This window comes from Mesocricetus auratus, unplaced genomic scaffold (assembly GCF_017639785.1).
Source record: "Mesocricetus auratus isolate SY011 unplaced genomic scaffold, BCM_Maur_2.0 Super-Scaffold_100031, whole genome shotgun sequence".
NCBI classification, from domain to species: domain Eukaryota; kingdom Metazoa; phylum Chordata; class Mammalia; order Rodentia; family Cricetidae; genus Mesocricetus; species Mesocricetus auratus.
Genome location: NW_024429212.1, coordinates 14,304,202 through 14,317,094, shown reverse-complemented (window position 1 = coordinate 14,317,094; position 12,893 = coordinate 14,304,202). Strand labels below are relative to the sequence as shown.

Sequence of the window (12,893 nt, the reverse complement as noted above, 5' to 3'; positions counted from 1 at the left end):
AAGTTTGGAGAAAAGTCTTCTGTTACACCTCTTTGACCCCAAACCATCACTGGGACCTGCCACTAGTTAGATAACAGGACAAACGTCAGCTGTCAGTCCTAGCTGCCGGTGCTCACAAGGGACTCTGGTTTCCCAGAAATGAGCAGAAATGCCAAGACCTCATGACATAGGCAATCAAACTCTGCCTCATCCTGCTGGAGCTGGGCAACTTAGACGTCTATCAGAGATGGAGAATGCGGGCCACTCGCACTGCGAGGTTCTACCTCTATTGTCCTAACTCAGTCATGACCTCCAGTGTCATCCTTTGTTTTCAATCCACCCCTACCCACAATCTACCCCTACCCACAATCCACCTCTAGCCACATCCCACCCCTACCCACAATCCACCCCTACCCACAATCCACCTCTAGCCACATCCCACCCCTACCCACAATCCATCCCTACCCACAATCCACCCCTACCCACAATCCACCTCTAGCCACATCCCACCCCTACCCACAATCCATCCCTACCCACAATCCACCCCTACCCACAATCCACTCCTACCCACAATCCACCCCTACCCACAATCCACCCCTACCCAGAATCCACCCCTACCCACAGCCCACCCCTACCCACAGCCCACCCCTACCCACAATCCACCCCTACCCACAGTCCACCCCTACCCACAGCCCACCCCTACCCACAATCCACCCCTACCCACAGCCCACCCCTACCCACAGCCCACCCCTACCCACAATCCACCCCTACCCACAATCCACCCCTACCCACAATCCACCCCTGCCCACAATCCACCCTTATCCACAGCCCACCCCTACCCACAATCCACCCCTACCCAGAATCCACCCCTACCCACAGCCCACCCCTACCCACAGCCCACCCCTACCCACAGCCCACCCCTACCCACAATCCACCCCTACCCACAATCCACCCCTACCCACAATCCACCCCTACCCACAATCCACCCCTACCCACAATCCACCCCTACCCACAATCCACCCCTACCCACAATCCACCCCTACCCACAGCCCACCCCTACTCACAGCCCACCCCTACCCACAGCCCTGCCCATAAGACATCACCATGCCCTGAGCTCAGTCTTCAGACTCCATGAAGGTTCCCATTAACTGACAGCCAGCCTCTCTTTCTGCTGCATGCTCCAACAGGGCCTTCCCTTCCTACCCCTTTCTCCCCTTCCCCTAGCTCCCTGAAGAGGCTCTACCTTGCATTCCCTGTCCTCTCCCAAGTGTCCTCTGTGTCCTATCCCACGCCTCCCTCGGAACATTTGCCACACTGTATTGGTCACCAGGGCCATCAGCGGAACTCACTGAAAGTCCAGGAATGGCAAACGTTCCGTTGGCTGACTTGAACTTAAGGCTTTGTTCTCTTCCTGCCCCTCTGGAATCCAGCAGTACGGAGTGTATCCCACTGTAAATATCAGTCTATGAGTTCCTTTTTTCCCTTAACGTACTGGTGACAGTGTGACTTTGATGCAAGAAAAAAAAGACCATGAGTTTGTGTGTTAGTCATCTCCATCATCCTGACAGATGCCTCAGGCCACCTTTAAAGGAGGGCCTGTGTTTGTCTCCAGAAATTTCAGTCTATGGACCTCAGCTCTGGGTTGCTTCTGAGTCTGTGAAACACACACACACACACACACACACACACACACACACACACGGTGGCATGTGCCTGTGATTCTAGTGCAGGGAGGATCCTAGGGTTTGGTGGCTAGATACTCTTGCTGCGTTGGTGAGCTCCAGGTTCAGTGAGAGACCCTGTCTCAAAAAAAGAAGGTGGAGAGCCGGGCGTTGGTGGCGCACACCTTTAATCCCAGCACTTGGGAGGCAGAGGCAGGTGGATCTCTGTGAGTTCGAGATCAGCCTGGTCTACAAAGTGAGTTCCAGGACAGCCTCCAAAGCCACAGAGAAACCTTGTCTCAAAAAACCAAAAAAAAAAAAAAAAAAAAAAAAGGTGGAGTAATGAGCATACCCAACATAGATCTCTGGCCTCTACACACATGTGCGTGGATAAGTACACACCACACACACACACACACACACACACACACACACACACACACAGAGTTGCCAAATTGGTGGCCATTACCCTTGTCCCTCCAAAAATCAGGAGCAGGAAAGGAACCAGGTCCAGGCGGGTGTCAGGACGGAAAGTAGAGCTCCCAACAGACGCTCACAGCTGAATCAGTTGCTGAGTTGGATCTCCTGTTTACTATCATGAAGAAACGAGCACTTCTAAGCCACTCACCCTGTGGGTCACATTCTGGAAGGGGCTCATGGGATCTTGGAAGCTGTGGCTTCAATCTTTCAGATTCAGAGAGGCCACTGAAATGATGGAACTAAGAAAGGGAGGGCATAAGGATGTGAATCTGAACACATACTAATGTGAACACACACACACACACACGCACACACACACACACACACGCACGCGCGCACACACACACACACACACACACACACCTGCATCCTAAGGACCCCTTGCTTGGCATACATTCACCAACTTGTCTGGCTCTGACTGAGTGGTATGAACCTGTGTTCCCAACATGTCACAGCGTGTGGGAAACATTGAGTTTTCTATGGAAGGGTTAACTAAGACACGACTTCATATAAAATTAAAAATAGATATATATTTGTATGTGTGTGAAATCCCTCCCTTCCCTCCCTTCCCTTCCTTCCCTGCCTCCCTCCCTCCCCTCCTTCCCTCTCTCCCTCCCTCTCTCTCTCCCTCCCTCCCTCCCTCCCTTTCCTCCCTCCCTCCTTCCCTCCCTCCCTCTCCCTCCCTCCCTTTCCTCCCTCCCTCCCTTTCCTCCCTCCCTCCTTCCTTCCTTCCTTCCTTAGAAAATGTTCTAAGTGTCTCACACTGGTCTCAAACTTGGCTATGTAGCTGAGGATGACTTTGAACTTCTGATCCTTCTGCCTCCACCTTCCCACCTCTGCGTGTTGGCATTATAGATGCTGACCACCCTGCAAGGTTTTATGCAGTGCTGGGGGCCAAACTTAGTGCTTCGTGTAGACTAGACAAACTCTCGACTCTCTGAGCTACACCTTCAGCCCCCAGGCTGTGCCCTAAAACGACGCTGCCTGGTCAGGTGGGCTGGCTCAGAAGGTGAAGACATTTGTCACAAACCTGGCAACTTGAATTTGATCTCTAGAACAGACACGATGGAAGGAAAGAACCAACTCATGAAAGTTGTCCGCTGACCTCCAGATGTGAGCATGCCTTCATAAATAAATATATATATATATATATATATATATATATATATATATATAATAGAGTATCAGTGTAAAACAGCTGTAGCCTCTACTGTCCCGCGGAATCCCAACCACAAGGAGAAGAGCCGGATGCTATCCGCGTTCTATAGGTGAGAAGTCAGACATACAGCTAGAGACTCTAGAGACCAGGGCTTACTCACTTATTATGCGTGGCTAGGCACAGATTCTGGGGGTGGGTTGGGGGAACCACAATAATTTTAGGGGTCACAGAAGTGATAGATTTTTATCTTAAGGAAAGTTTAATATAGTTAATATTTTCTTTGTAGTATTTAATATTTTCTTTGTAAACAGCGTAGATAAAAATACAAATTTTCAGCTGTTTCTGATAGAGGAATGGACCTAGGGTCGGAACAATATCTAGGGCCCAGGAGAGTCCTAGCAGGACTCTTACTTGCCTTGCCAGCCGAGCCACAATCCAAGCCAGGTGTGCCTGCCTCCAAAGGTCACGGTCTCCTGAGCGTCCTCTACCATGGGCATGGAAACCCAAGTTCAGGCTCCACGGTGAAAGGCTGGGAAGCCCGGCATACGTGGTCTTCCATCGCCACCTGGTGGCCTTTATGGGGACTTTGGGTTAGTCACAAGGGAATTTAGGAAGCATCCGGACTCTTTGCATCTGGACTCGCGCGGGGCGCAGGTTAGGGAGCCCCCTCTAGGCTGCCGTGGAAATTCACACATCTTGCCCTGCCCGTACACGCATGCGCTCTTCATTGCTGACAACCCCGAGTTCTATCAGTAGTTTTCAGGGTTAGACTTGTCTAGTATGAGCGTACTGTGAGCCGACATGCACTTTGAAATCATCCAGCAGCCATATCTTTCTTTAAAAAACAAAAGAAAACAAATAAAGTGACATCTGGGGCGGGGCTCCAGACAGGGTTTCTCTGTATTGCTTTGGAGGCTGTCCTGGAACTCGCTCTTGTAGACCAGGCTGGTCTCGAACTCACAGAGATCCACCAACGCCCCGCCAAAATAACATATTTTATAAATGTAAACCTGAGTGTCAGTGTGTGGGGGTCAAATCTAACCCATCTGCCTCTGGCTGGCTTTGGTCTTTGTTACTGTTTTTTAAAAATTTACTTGTTCTTATTACTTGTTCTGTCTGTATATTTGCCTGCTGGCCAGAAGAGGGCACCAGATCTCACTACAGATGGTTGTGAGCCACCATGTGGTGGCTGGGAATTGAACTCAGGACCTCTGGAAGAGCAGCCGGTGCTCTTAACCTCTGAGCCCTCTCTCCAGCCCCGTCTTTGCTGTTTTATAGGATCACTGCCACACCCAGGGCTTTTGAATGCTCTCTGGCTGCTTTTGCCTTACAGTCGATTTGTGCGGTGGAGCCAGATAGCTCACAAGCTTGAGAACACTCACTCTATCCCTTCACAGGAAAACTGGTTCCAACAGTCTATCCTATCAACCTTAGAATTAATGATGGGCTTGTTCGTGTTTCCTACCATACTCAATCTTCACACACACACACACACACACACACACACACACACACGGGTGCACGAATGCACACATGACACACACAGGTGCCTTTTTTTTTTTTTTTTTTTTTTTTTTGGTTTTACGAGACAGGGTTTCTCTGTATTGTTTTGGAGGCTGTCTGTCCAGCCTGGCCTCGAACTCACAGAGATCCGCCTGCCTCTGCCTCCCAAGTGCTGGGATTAAAGGCGTGCGCCACCACCGCCCGGCTCACAGGTGCCTTTTATACTCAGAGACTATATCAACATGCATTTAAAGTGCTCAGCGACACATGAGGCTCATGAATACCAAATTGGAGACAAAGGCTTAGGGGAAAAATGCCCGCAAATTCCATGTGGGTATTCGTTAAACACAGACTGTCTGCCTGCCTGCCTGTCTGCCTGTCTGTCTGTCTGTCTGCCTGTCTGCCTGTCTGCCTGTCCTTCCTTCTGCACTCCCCCTTTCTTTGCGTGTCTTTATGTGAATGTGTGAATGGATCTGCATGCCCAGAGCCAAAAGAGGTGAGAGCCTCCTCCTCTACCGCTTCAGACCTCCCTGAGGCAGGCTCTCCCTGAGCTTAACCCCAGTGATCCTGCTGACAGCGCTGCTGGCTACTGGGGTATGTGTAGGGTTTACATCAAGGCAGGGATCTAAACTCCAGTTCAGGTGGCTACACAGCGAGCGTTCTTAACTGCTGAGTCACTTCTCCAGCCCTCCTCCCCACCTCTCTTTCCCATCTTGATACAGGGTGTAGTAGGTGGCCCTGGGTTTGCTTTGGAAGCAAGGAGGGTGACTTTGGACTTCTGACCCTTCTGTTTCCACATCCAAGAGCTGGGATTACGGGCCGTGTCCCACCAAGCCTCCTATATGTGGTGCTGGGGACTTGGAGGTTGAACCCAGAACTTTGTGCAAGCCACGCAATCACTATCTGAGCTACGTGTCCATCCCCCGGTCCTTTTGGGTTTGTCCTCCAGGGAGAATCTAGGCATTAAAATATGGGGCAGCTGCTGTTTATAATGAGTCTAGTTTCCACCCGCACCTTTAGCTTGGTGCTAGCTAGATAGCACCGTCCCTAGGATAACTGAGGAAACCTCCCCTCAGGTGGTCACTTAGTAGGGCTGAGCGGACATACAGAATGCTCACCAAGAGAGCCTGTCCTCTTCCAAGCAGCCTGTGTACGTTCTGCTGGAGACCATCACAATTCACCACACACATGGATGGAACCAGGCACTGTGACAAAAGCTTGCTAAGTGTGATATTGTTTAATGACAGACGACCAGCGGCCTGCGGCAGGGAGCTCTCTCAGTGCTCCAAGGCTGTCCGATTTCCTCACCACAGCCCTTCTCACTTCACCTGTGGGTTCCAAGGAGCCCAGCGCAAGCCTTGGGCTTTCAATCCAATGGCCCCAGAAAAACCCGGTGAGTTTTTGGTGTTTGAGTAAATTCAGTAGGTGTTTGCCCAGCAACTCAGCCATGTCAGGCTGCTGTGTGAGTTCCAAGAAAGCTTATTTATTTCTACAGTGGTCCTTGGTCACAGTCTGTCTTCTGTTCTCTCTCCCTCAATAGTATTGTCAGAGCTAATTAGGGAAAATCAGGTAAGTTAGCTGCATTCAGTATTTTAAAATGGTCTCGTTGTCTGTGAGATTTCAGGATAATCAGCAAACGAGTAAAGGCCTGGAGAATTCCTCTCAAGGCAGCTCTTGAGAGACTCGTCTGTCCAGTTCTCTCTGTTCAGCCTGAGGGACAGCCCTTTTAACTAGGATGGAGAGCACCTCGAAATGCCCCAAGTTAAGGCAAACCTGTGACCATCTTGGTTTCGCAGAGAGTATATGTGCAGGTTTAGGCTCCCTACACAAGGACGTCTCTCCCCTAAGCAACGAGGGACTGCGAACAGCATCGCCTGATGGGACTCCGTGGACTACTCTTTCCACGTCTGGGGCTGTGCTTGGGAATGCTTTCCATGCACAAAGAGGAAGACCCGACAAGACGGCTCTGATAAGTAAAGACTGGCTGACGCAGGGCAGGGGTGGTAGGCTGAACTGTGAGTACGCTGAAGTCCTCACTGATTTGGAAACAGTAGGTGAAGTTATCTAGGGCGGTGTGGGCCCTACACGTCTGACATCCTTATTCGATAGAGGTGTGAGGACAGGCCAGGCTAACCTGTGTGACTCTGAAGGCCGCTTAGAGCAGTGCTGACACAGGCCAAAGAGCACAAGCCGTGAGAGCAGGAAGGAGGCAAGAAGGGGCGGGGCTCCTCTGCCAAGAGGGGGCGTGGCCTTGGGTTCCTTGGCTCCTCAACCTCCAGCCTCTAGAGTGGGGGATACAGTGAGGTCTCCTGGGTTTTCATAGCTCAGTTTTAGTTGTGGCTGTGGCTCCAGGATGGCCCCAAGGACACACCGGTTGAGAAAAGAGACTGGCTAGACGCTAATTTCTTCCTGGGTTCATGATGATAGGACACGATCCAGCTGTCAACCACCTGGAAGTCGCCTGGTCTCACTAGCAGAACTCAAGCATCAGGCCTGTGAACATCAGGTCAAGGACAAGGTGGTTAAGAGCGGTTATGCTGCAGGCTCGGCGTCTCGAGGCTACGGAAGCCACGGGTCGTTCACGCAAGAGTTCCAGGTCAGCCTAAGCTCTACAAGAACCCTTATCTCAGAAAAGCCCAGGGAACGAAAACCCCATGTGGTTCCAGTGTCTCTGCATTTCCCCTATCCTTGAAGAGAGGACTCTAGAAAGGGTGCTGAGGTCTCTGAGTCACTGGCAGAGTCACCAGACGAGGGCAGTGTCTCCCCTAGAAGAGACCTAGGAAGTTGTTCCCTCAGCCTTAGACCGGACTCTGGTGGGACAGAAACATCTTCCATGAGTGGGGGCGGAAAAAAAAACAAGGAACTTATCTTTATTGTTTTAAATAGTTGAGACTTAGGGCTGCTTGTTGCAGCCCCGAGGCGGGGCATCTCTGACTGATGCAGGGGCAAGGGGAGCAGCCAGAGGAGATGACAAACTCCTCCCTGAGCTCTAGGATACACAGGGGCCAGAGCAACTCTGCTATAGATCCCATCATCAAATGCAGAGAAAATAAACGATAGGTCTTGGTCCTCCTTGTAGTAGGGGTGGACCCCTCCCCTGTCCAGGCCTGCTAATGCAGCATGGCATCTCACTGTCTTCCCCAGGGCAAGGAGCAGCATGGCTGGTGACGGCAGGGAGGGGCCGGTCTGTAAGCTGTGGAGTTCTCTGTGTGTGGACAGGAGCCCCGGACACAGGCCAACAGTACACCCCGGTATACTTCTCGTCACTCTCAGCCAAGGAAGCAGGGCTCAGTGGAACTTGGAGGGAGGTAGGGCCGGCCCGCAGCGTCTCCCCACCTGGCTGGTCCAGATGGGTCACACGGAAAAGGAACCGCCGAGACCCTTTCCGAGTTCACATGAGGTGGTCTGTTCTCCGTGGGATATGAAAAATGCCGTTCTTGGTGTAAAACGAATTTGCGATGGGGTGCGTTTTGGCATGAGCTGGAGTCCTGAAGTCCTTGGCATCCCCTGGAACACAGCAGAGGCCTGGGTGAACAGGGGTCGCCACCATCCTCCTGCTAGAACTTCCCCACCTAAAGGGCCGAGGGTCAGCGGTGACGTGTTACCACATGGGGGAGACTCTTCCGTCAGTCAGGGATAGCTGTCGCCTCTCAGTGCCCCTGGCCCCTTCCCGAGGATGCTCAGAACTCCTCGTGGCCCCACAGCTAAAGGCTAATGTGTGCACAGCGTGGAACCTCAAACCTTGCACAGGACCCCATCAGGGTCTGTTCGGGCCAGCGCTCAAGTCATTCCAACGGTTACCCAGCTGGGCCCTGCACCTAACTCCAAGCTCACCTGCCTTTGTCAGGACTGTGTCACTGTATAGTAAGATTTCTAGGGGCTGCCCAAGGCCAAACTAACTCCTCAGATGCCCACCGCTGCAAATCCTGCCTGCCGCGCCAGGAGTAACAACCATAACTTAATAATAACAAACTAATAAATACAATGTTTGTTCCTACTTTACTGAGCACTTACCGTGTGTGAGGCATCATCAGCTGTTATATATATACATACGGGGAAGTTTTGACCGACCCGGCTGGGACCCAGGTCATGTCTCCCACACTCTTCCCTATGTGCCTACCCCCTCTGGGATGAACTACCTCTCTCTGTAATTAGGGTAGGGGACAGTATCAGTCAGCAGACGGTCTGTCATCTGCCCTCCAAGTGACACCTGAATTGGGTTCGGGTTCAGGGTGTGAGGTCAGAGGCTTATGAAACGTTCTAGAGATTCTGAGATCAACTTTGAGCTTAAGCAGACGGTGCTACAATCCAGCATCATTCTAGCAGCCAGTGAGCATTCAGAACCAGGCTAACCAGCATGGCCGCTGACGCTCAGGGTTCTGGATAAAGCGAAGGCTTTGCTCAGGCACATTTGGATTGCAGGGAGCCGTGAATAATCTTCAGAGTATGCTCACACCGTGTTTACTGTACACTCGTACAAAAAAGCTATTTGTTGCCTAGGATCCAAATGAGCTTTTGTAGCCTGTGTGCGTATTCGCAAAACCTACCGACATAGTGCCTTCACAGGCAGTGAGCACGGGCCTGGGAGGCAGAGTAGGAGAGGAAGCGCTGGTCACGTAACGGAGATGCTTCCTGTGAGTACAGGCCATCAGGTCCTTTTTGGAAGAGCACTGCACAAAGGCACTACCCACGACAAGACTCCGTGGTGGCCCTGCTGCTTTCTGTCTGCCAGGGTAGCCCCTAACCCTGATCCCCATATCCCGAGGGTAGCCCCTAATCCTGACCCCCATATCCCAAGGGTAGCCCCTAACCCTGACCCCCATATCCCGAGTTAACTCCTGCTCTCACAGCTTTGACAGTAAGTTTGGTTCACAGACAGGCGGCAAATGCAGCCCCTGGGAGCTTGGTAGAGGTACAGAAACAGGCCAAGATCCACCCTGCATCCCAACCCCAAGCTCTGACAACTGATTCCAATGCCCAGTGAGAAGAAAAAGCAAAAGCCTCGCAACATGGCCGCTGCCTGCACCTACAGCATGTATCTGCTGCCTGTCTGCCTTCCACGGAGGCAGACACCGTACCGTGTCTGTTTTGCTCTCTGGTTCATCCCCAAGGACAAAACATGCCTGGCGCATATCAGTTGCTCAACAGAACCCGCCAAATGAACAGAGAGACCAGATTTCCACTCAGGCGGAGTTTGTCTTCTGAGCCTGGCTGTTCTGATGCTCCTTTCAGGGGAGAACTGAGGCTCAGAGCCAACCGGGCTCCCTATTATGGGCTGTCCAGAGAGGGTTCCACGGGCCCCACATCTCACGGGGTTTTTGTGAGCAGAATTCCTGTCCCACACGACCTCCCCCCAAAAAAATGCTGTGAAGAAGAAAGGCAGGTACTAGTTTATTCCAGTTTCAGATACAGAAACGAAGGCCCTGAGGAGTGACTACTCTCTCATGAGATCATGCCATCCACAACCAAAAGGATCGGGATTTGAGATGTCCCCACCCCCGGTCCAAATAAAGGACTTGCTCTCCTGTTCATGTTTGGATTAGGTTTTGATTTTTTTTTTTTTGAGACGGGGTCTCAAGCAGCCCCGGCTCACATCAGCCTCCCCACGGAGCTGACGTTGGTTCACTCTGAACTCTTGGCTCCTCCTGCCTCTGTCTCTTGAGCGCTGGACTTACAAGCGTGTACCGCCGTGTCTGGCATGGCCGGCACTCAACCACTCCACAGCCATTCAGCGTCAGTTCCAAGCAGGCGGCTGAGAGGCTATGGACGGGAAGTCTTGGAATATACAGGGCCTCCAGGCCGAGTGGGCATGCAGACTGCTGACGCAGTAGCCCTCACGCCCCTGTAGACTCAGCGAGCTGTAGTAGAAGCACCGGGTGGGCTCAGGGAATCTGCCTGGAAGACTCTGGGAAGGCTCCCTAGGAGAGGAAGCATGTACTCGGGCCTGGTAAGAGGGAGGGGAGACCACGCCAGGCACCATGCGCGGGTGGGAAGCCTCCTGGTCCACGTGGGGAGTGGTGAGCTAGCTTGGCTCTCTGTGTCAGGAGGGAGGTGGTGAAGAGAGAGGCTGGGGAGGAAGGATCAGTTCTGTCCGTCAAACGTCTGGAGCGGCGACTGTGCCATGAACTTACCAATGTGCCAGCCATACTCCCAGGAAGACAGGATGGGGTACTTGTACTTCTTCTCTGGTATCAGTCGATTCCGCTCCTTGAGGTATAGGGTCCGGCCCTGGCCTTCGTGGGAGATGCCTTGGAAGAGCAACTTCAGAGTGGATGGGGTGGGTTGCCTCATTTCTAAGTTCTCCGGCCTGCCTTGGGCTGCTGGGTACCCAGGGGCTCCCCTCGCCTGCTTCGCTCTGTCTCCCTGGACACCTCCAGGCTTGAACAGCTGGTCCTGGACCCCCCTGGTTTCTGGCCATACCGCCTGTGCCTCTTTTCTGACAGGGGAGCCAGGGGCAGGCACTGGGCCTGCTTTCAAGACTGACCCAGAGGAGGCCTGCTGGGGCTGCTTCCTGGTCCTGGGGGCCTCTTTCGGGTACTTGTGGCCATAGCGGATGTTCCAGGTGGCCCGAGTAACCACCTCCTTCCTTATTCGCTCCTCCCAGAAGGCCTGATTTGACGAGTTGATCAACAGGTCCCTCATGTTAGGGAGTCCAGCGGTGGGAAGATTCTTTTTCCTGAAGCTCGGCGGTCTGTGTTTGGATGGCTGGTGTCTGTCTCCAAGGAAACGTGTAGCCAATAAGAACCAAGTTGCTAGGGCTGCTGGAGAGGAGGGAGGGATGGTGATGGGACTAGGGTCACCCCCTGGCAGGCCAGGCCAGGCCAACTCGGAAAAGGAAGCAGAAGCACGGGCCGGTAAGATGGCTCCGTGGGTAACGGTTCTGTCATGCATGCCCAGTGGTCTGGTTCCATCCCAGAACTCAGGGTGGTGGGAGAGAGCTGACTCCCCAAAGCTGTCCTCTGATCTCCACAGGTTATGTCTGCACTCACCACAAGCACCCCAATGCTCTCTCTCTCTCTCTCTCTCTCTCTCTCTCTCTCTCTCTCTCTCTCTCTCTCTCTCTCTCTCTCTCTCTCTCTCTCTCTCTCTCTCTCTCTCTCTCTCTCTCTCTCTTTCTCTCTCTCACTTACTTTTTAATAATAAATTAAAAAGAGAGAGCAGAGCCTGGCCATGAACCTCCCAGGGTGACAAGAAGGGGGTCAGATGCAAGTATTCCCAGGCAGAGACACCACACAGGGGCCACGCCCCTTTCACACGACGGATCCCGAAGTAACCTGCTGTATGCCAGGCTCCCAGACCAACCAATAGAAGGCATAGTCTCTGCCCTCTGGAAACTAAGGAGTTTGCCGTGGCCATTCTGTGGCCCTGCTCCTCAGAGTCTCAGCCCTGCCGCCTGCTAGCTGGCAAGCCTGTCTGCACACAGGAGATGGTGGGAGTGAACTTTGGCGTTAGAGTAGTGAGTGTTTCACAGTCTGTCTGTGGGGCGGTCTCCGTTTACGCCAGTTAGAGATCAGTCTGTACCTGTGACTAGGCTGTGCTCTGACGCCCGAGCCGTCTCCTTGCTCACGACCCCCTTTCCGAGGTGCAGGATGAAGGCACAGGGAAATGCTGGCAGCTGTCAGCACCCAACCACTGCCGTTACACGAGGGCCACACCTGTTTCACACAGGCCCCAGGCTGGGGACACTCTTCTTTTTTTAAAGGGCAAGGTATTTTTAACTTCTTTTTTTATTTTTAAGATTTATTTATTTACTACATATACAGCGTTCTGTGTACACGCCAGAAGAGGGCACCAGACTGAATTGTAGATGGTTGTGAGCCACCATGTGGTTGCTGGGAACTGAACTCAGGACCTCTGGAAAAGCAGTCAGTGCTCTTTACCTCTGAGCCATCTCTCCAGCATACTCTTCACAGGCGCTCCAGCAGAATTCTTTCAGACCTGGGGAAATGTGGACCTTAAATGCTTGTGCTGCAATAGGACCTGTCAGACCTTTGGTGTCATGACCAAAATATATCAGAAAAACTTTTTAAGAAGAAAAAGAGGCCCAGTGGCGGTGGTGGCACACGCCTTTAATCCCAGCACTCGGGAGGCAGAGGCAGGGGATCTCTGTG

At 52.5% G+C, this 12,893-nt stretch overlaps 1 protein-coding gene and 1 long non-coding RNA gene across 2 annotated transcripts; one reads left to right on the top strand and one right to left on the bottom strand.

Annotated features, from left to right (window-relative positions):
- Positions 1-1,000: 1,000 nt before the first annotated feature.
- On the top strand, positions 1,001-8,779 carry LOC121135128. Its single transcript, XR_005872308.1, has 3 exons — positions 1,001-1,430; positions 6,030-7,378; positions 7,927-8,779. It is a non-coding gene; the product is annotated as an uncharacterized LOC121135128 (long non-coding RNA).
- LOC121135127 (protein ATP6V1FNB-like) lies at positions 7,621-11,781 on the bottom strand. Its single transcript, XM_040733478.1, has 2 exons — positions 10,914-11,781; positions 7,621-8,289 (listed from the first exon to the last, which is right to left on the bottom strand). Exons 1-2 carry the CDS (start codon positions 11,671-11,673, stop codon positions 8,174-8,176), a joined length of 876 nt encoding a protein of 291 aa, XP_040589412.1. The 5' UTR covers positions 11,674-11,781; the 3' UTR covers positions 7,621-8,173.
- Between the last annotated feature and the right edge of the window lie 1,112 nt (positions 11,782-12,893).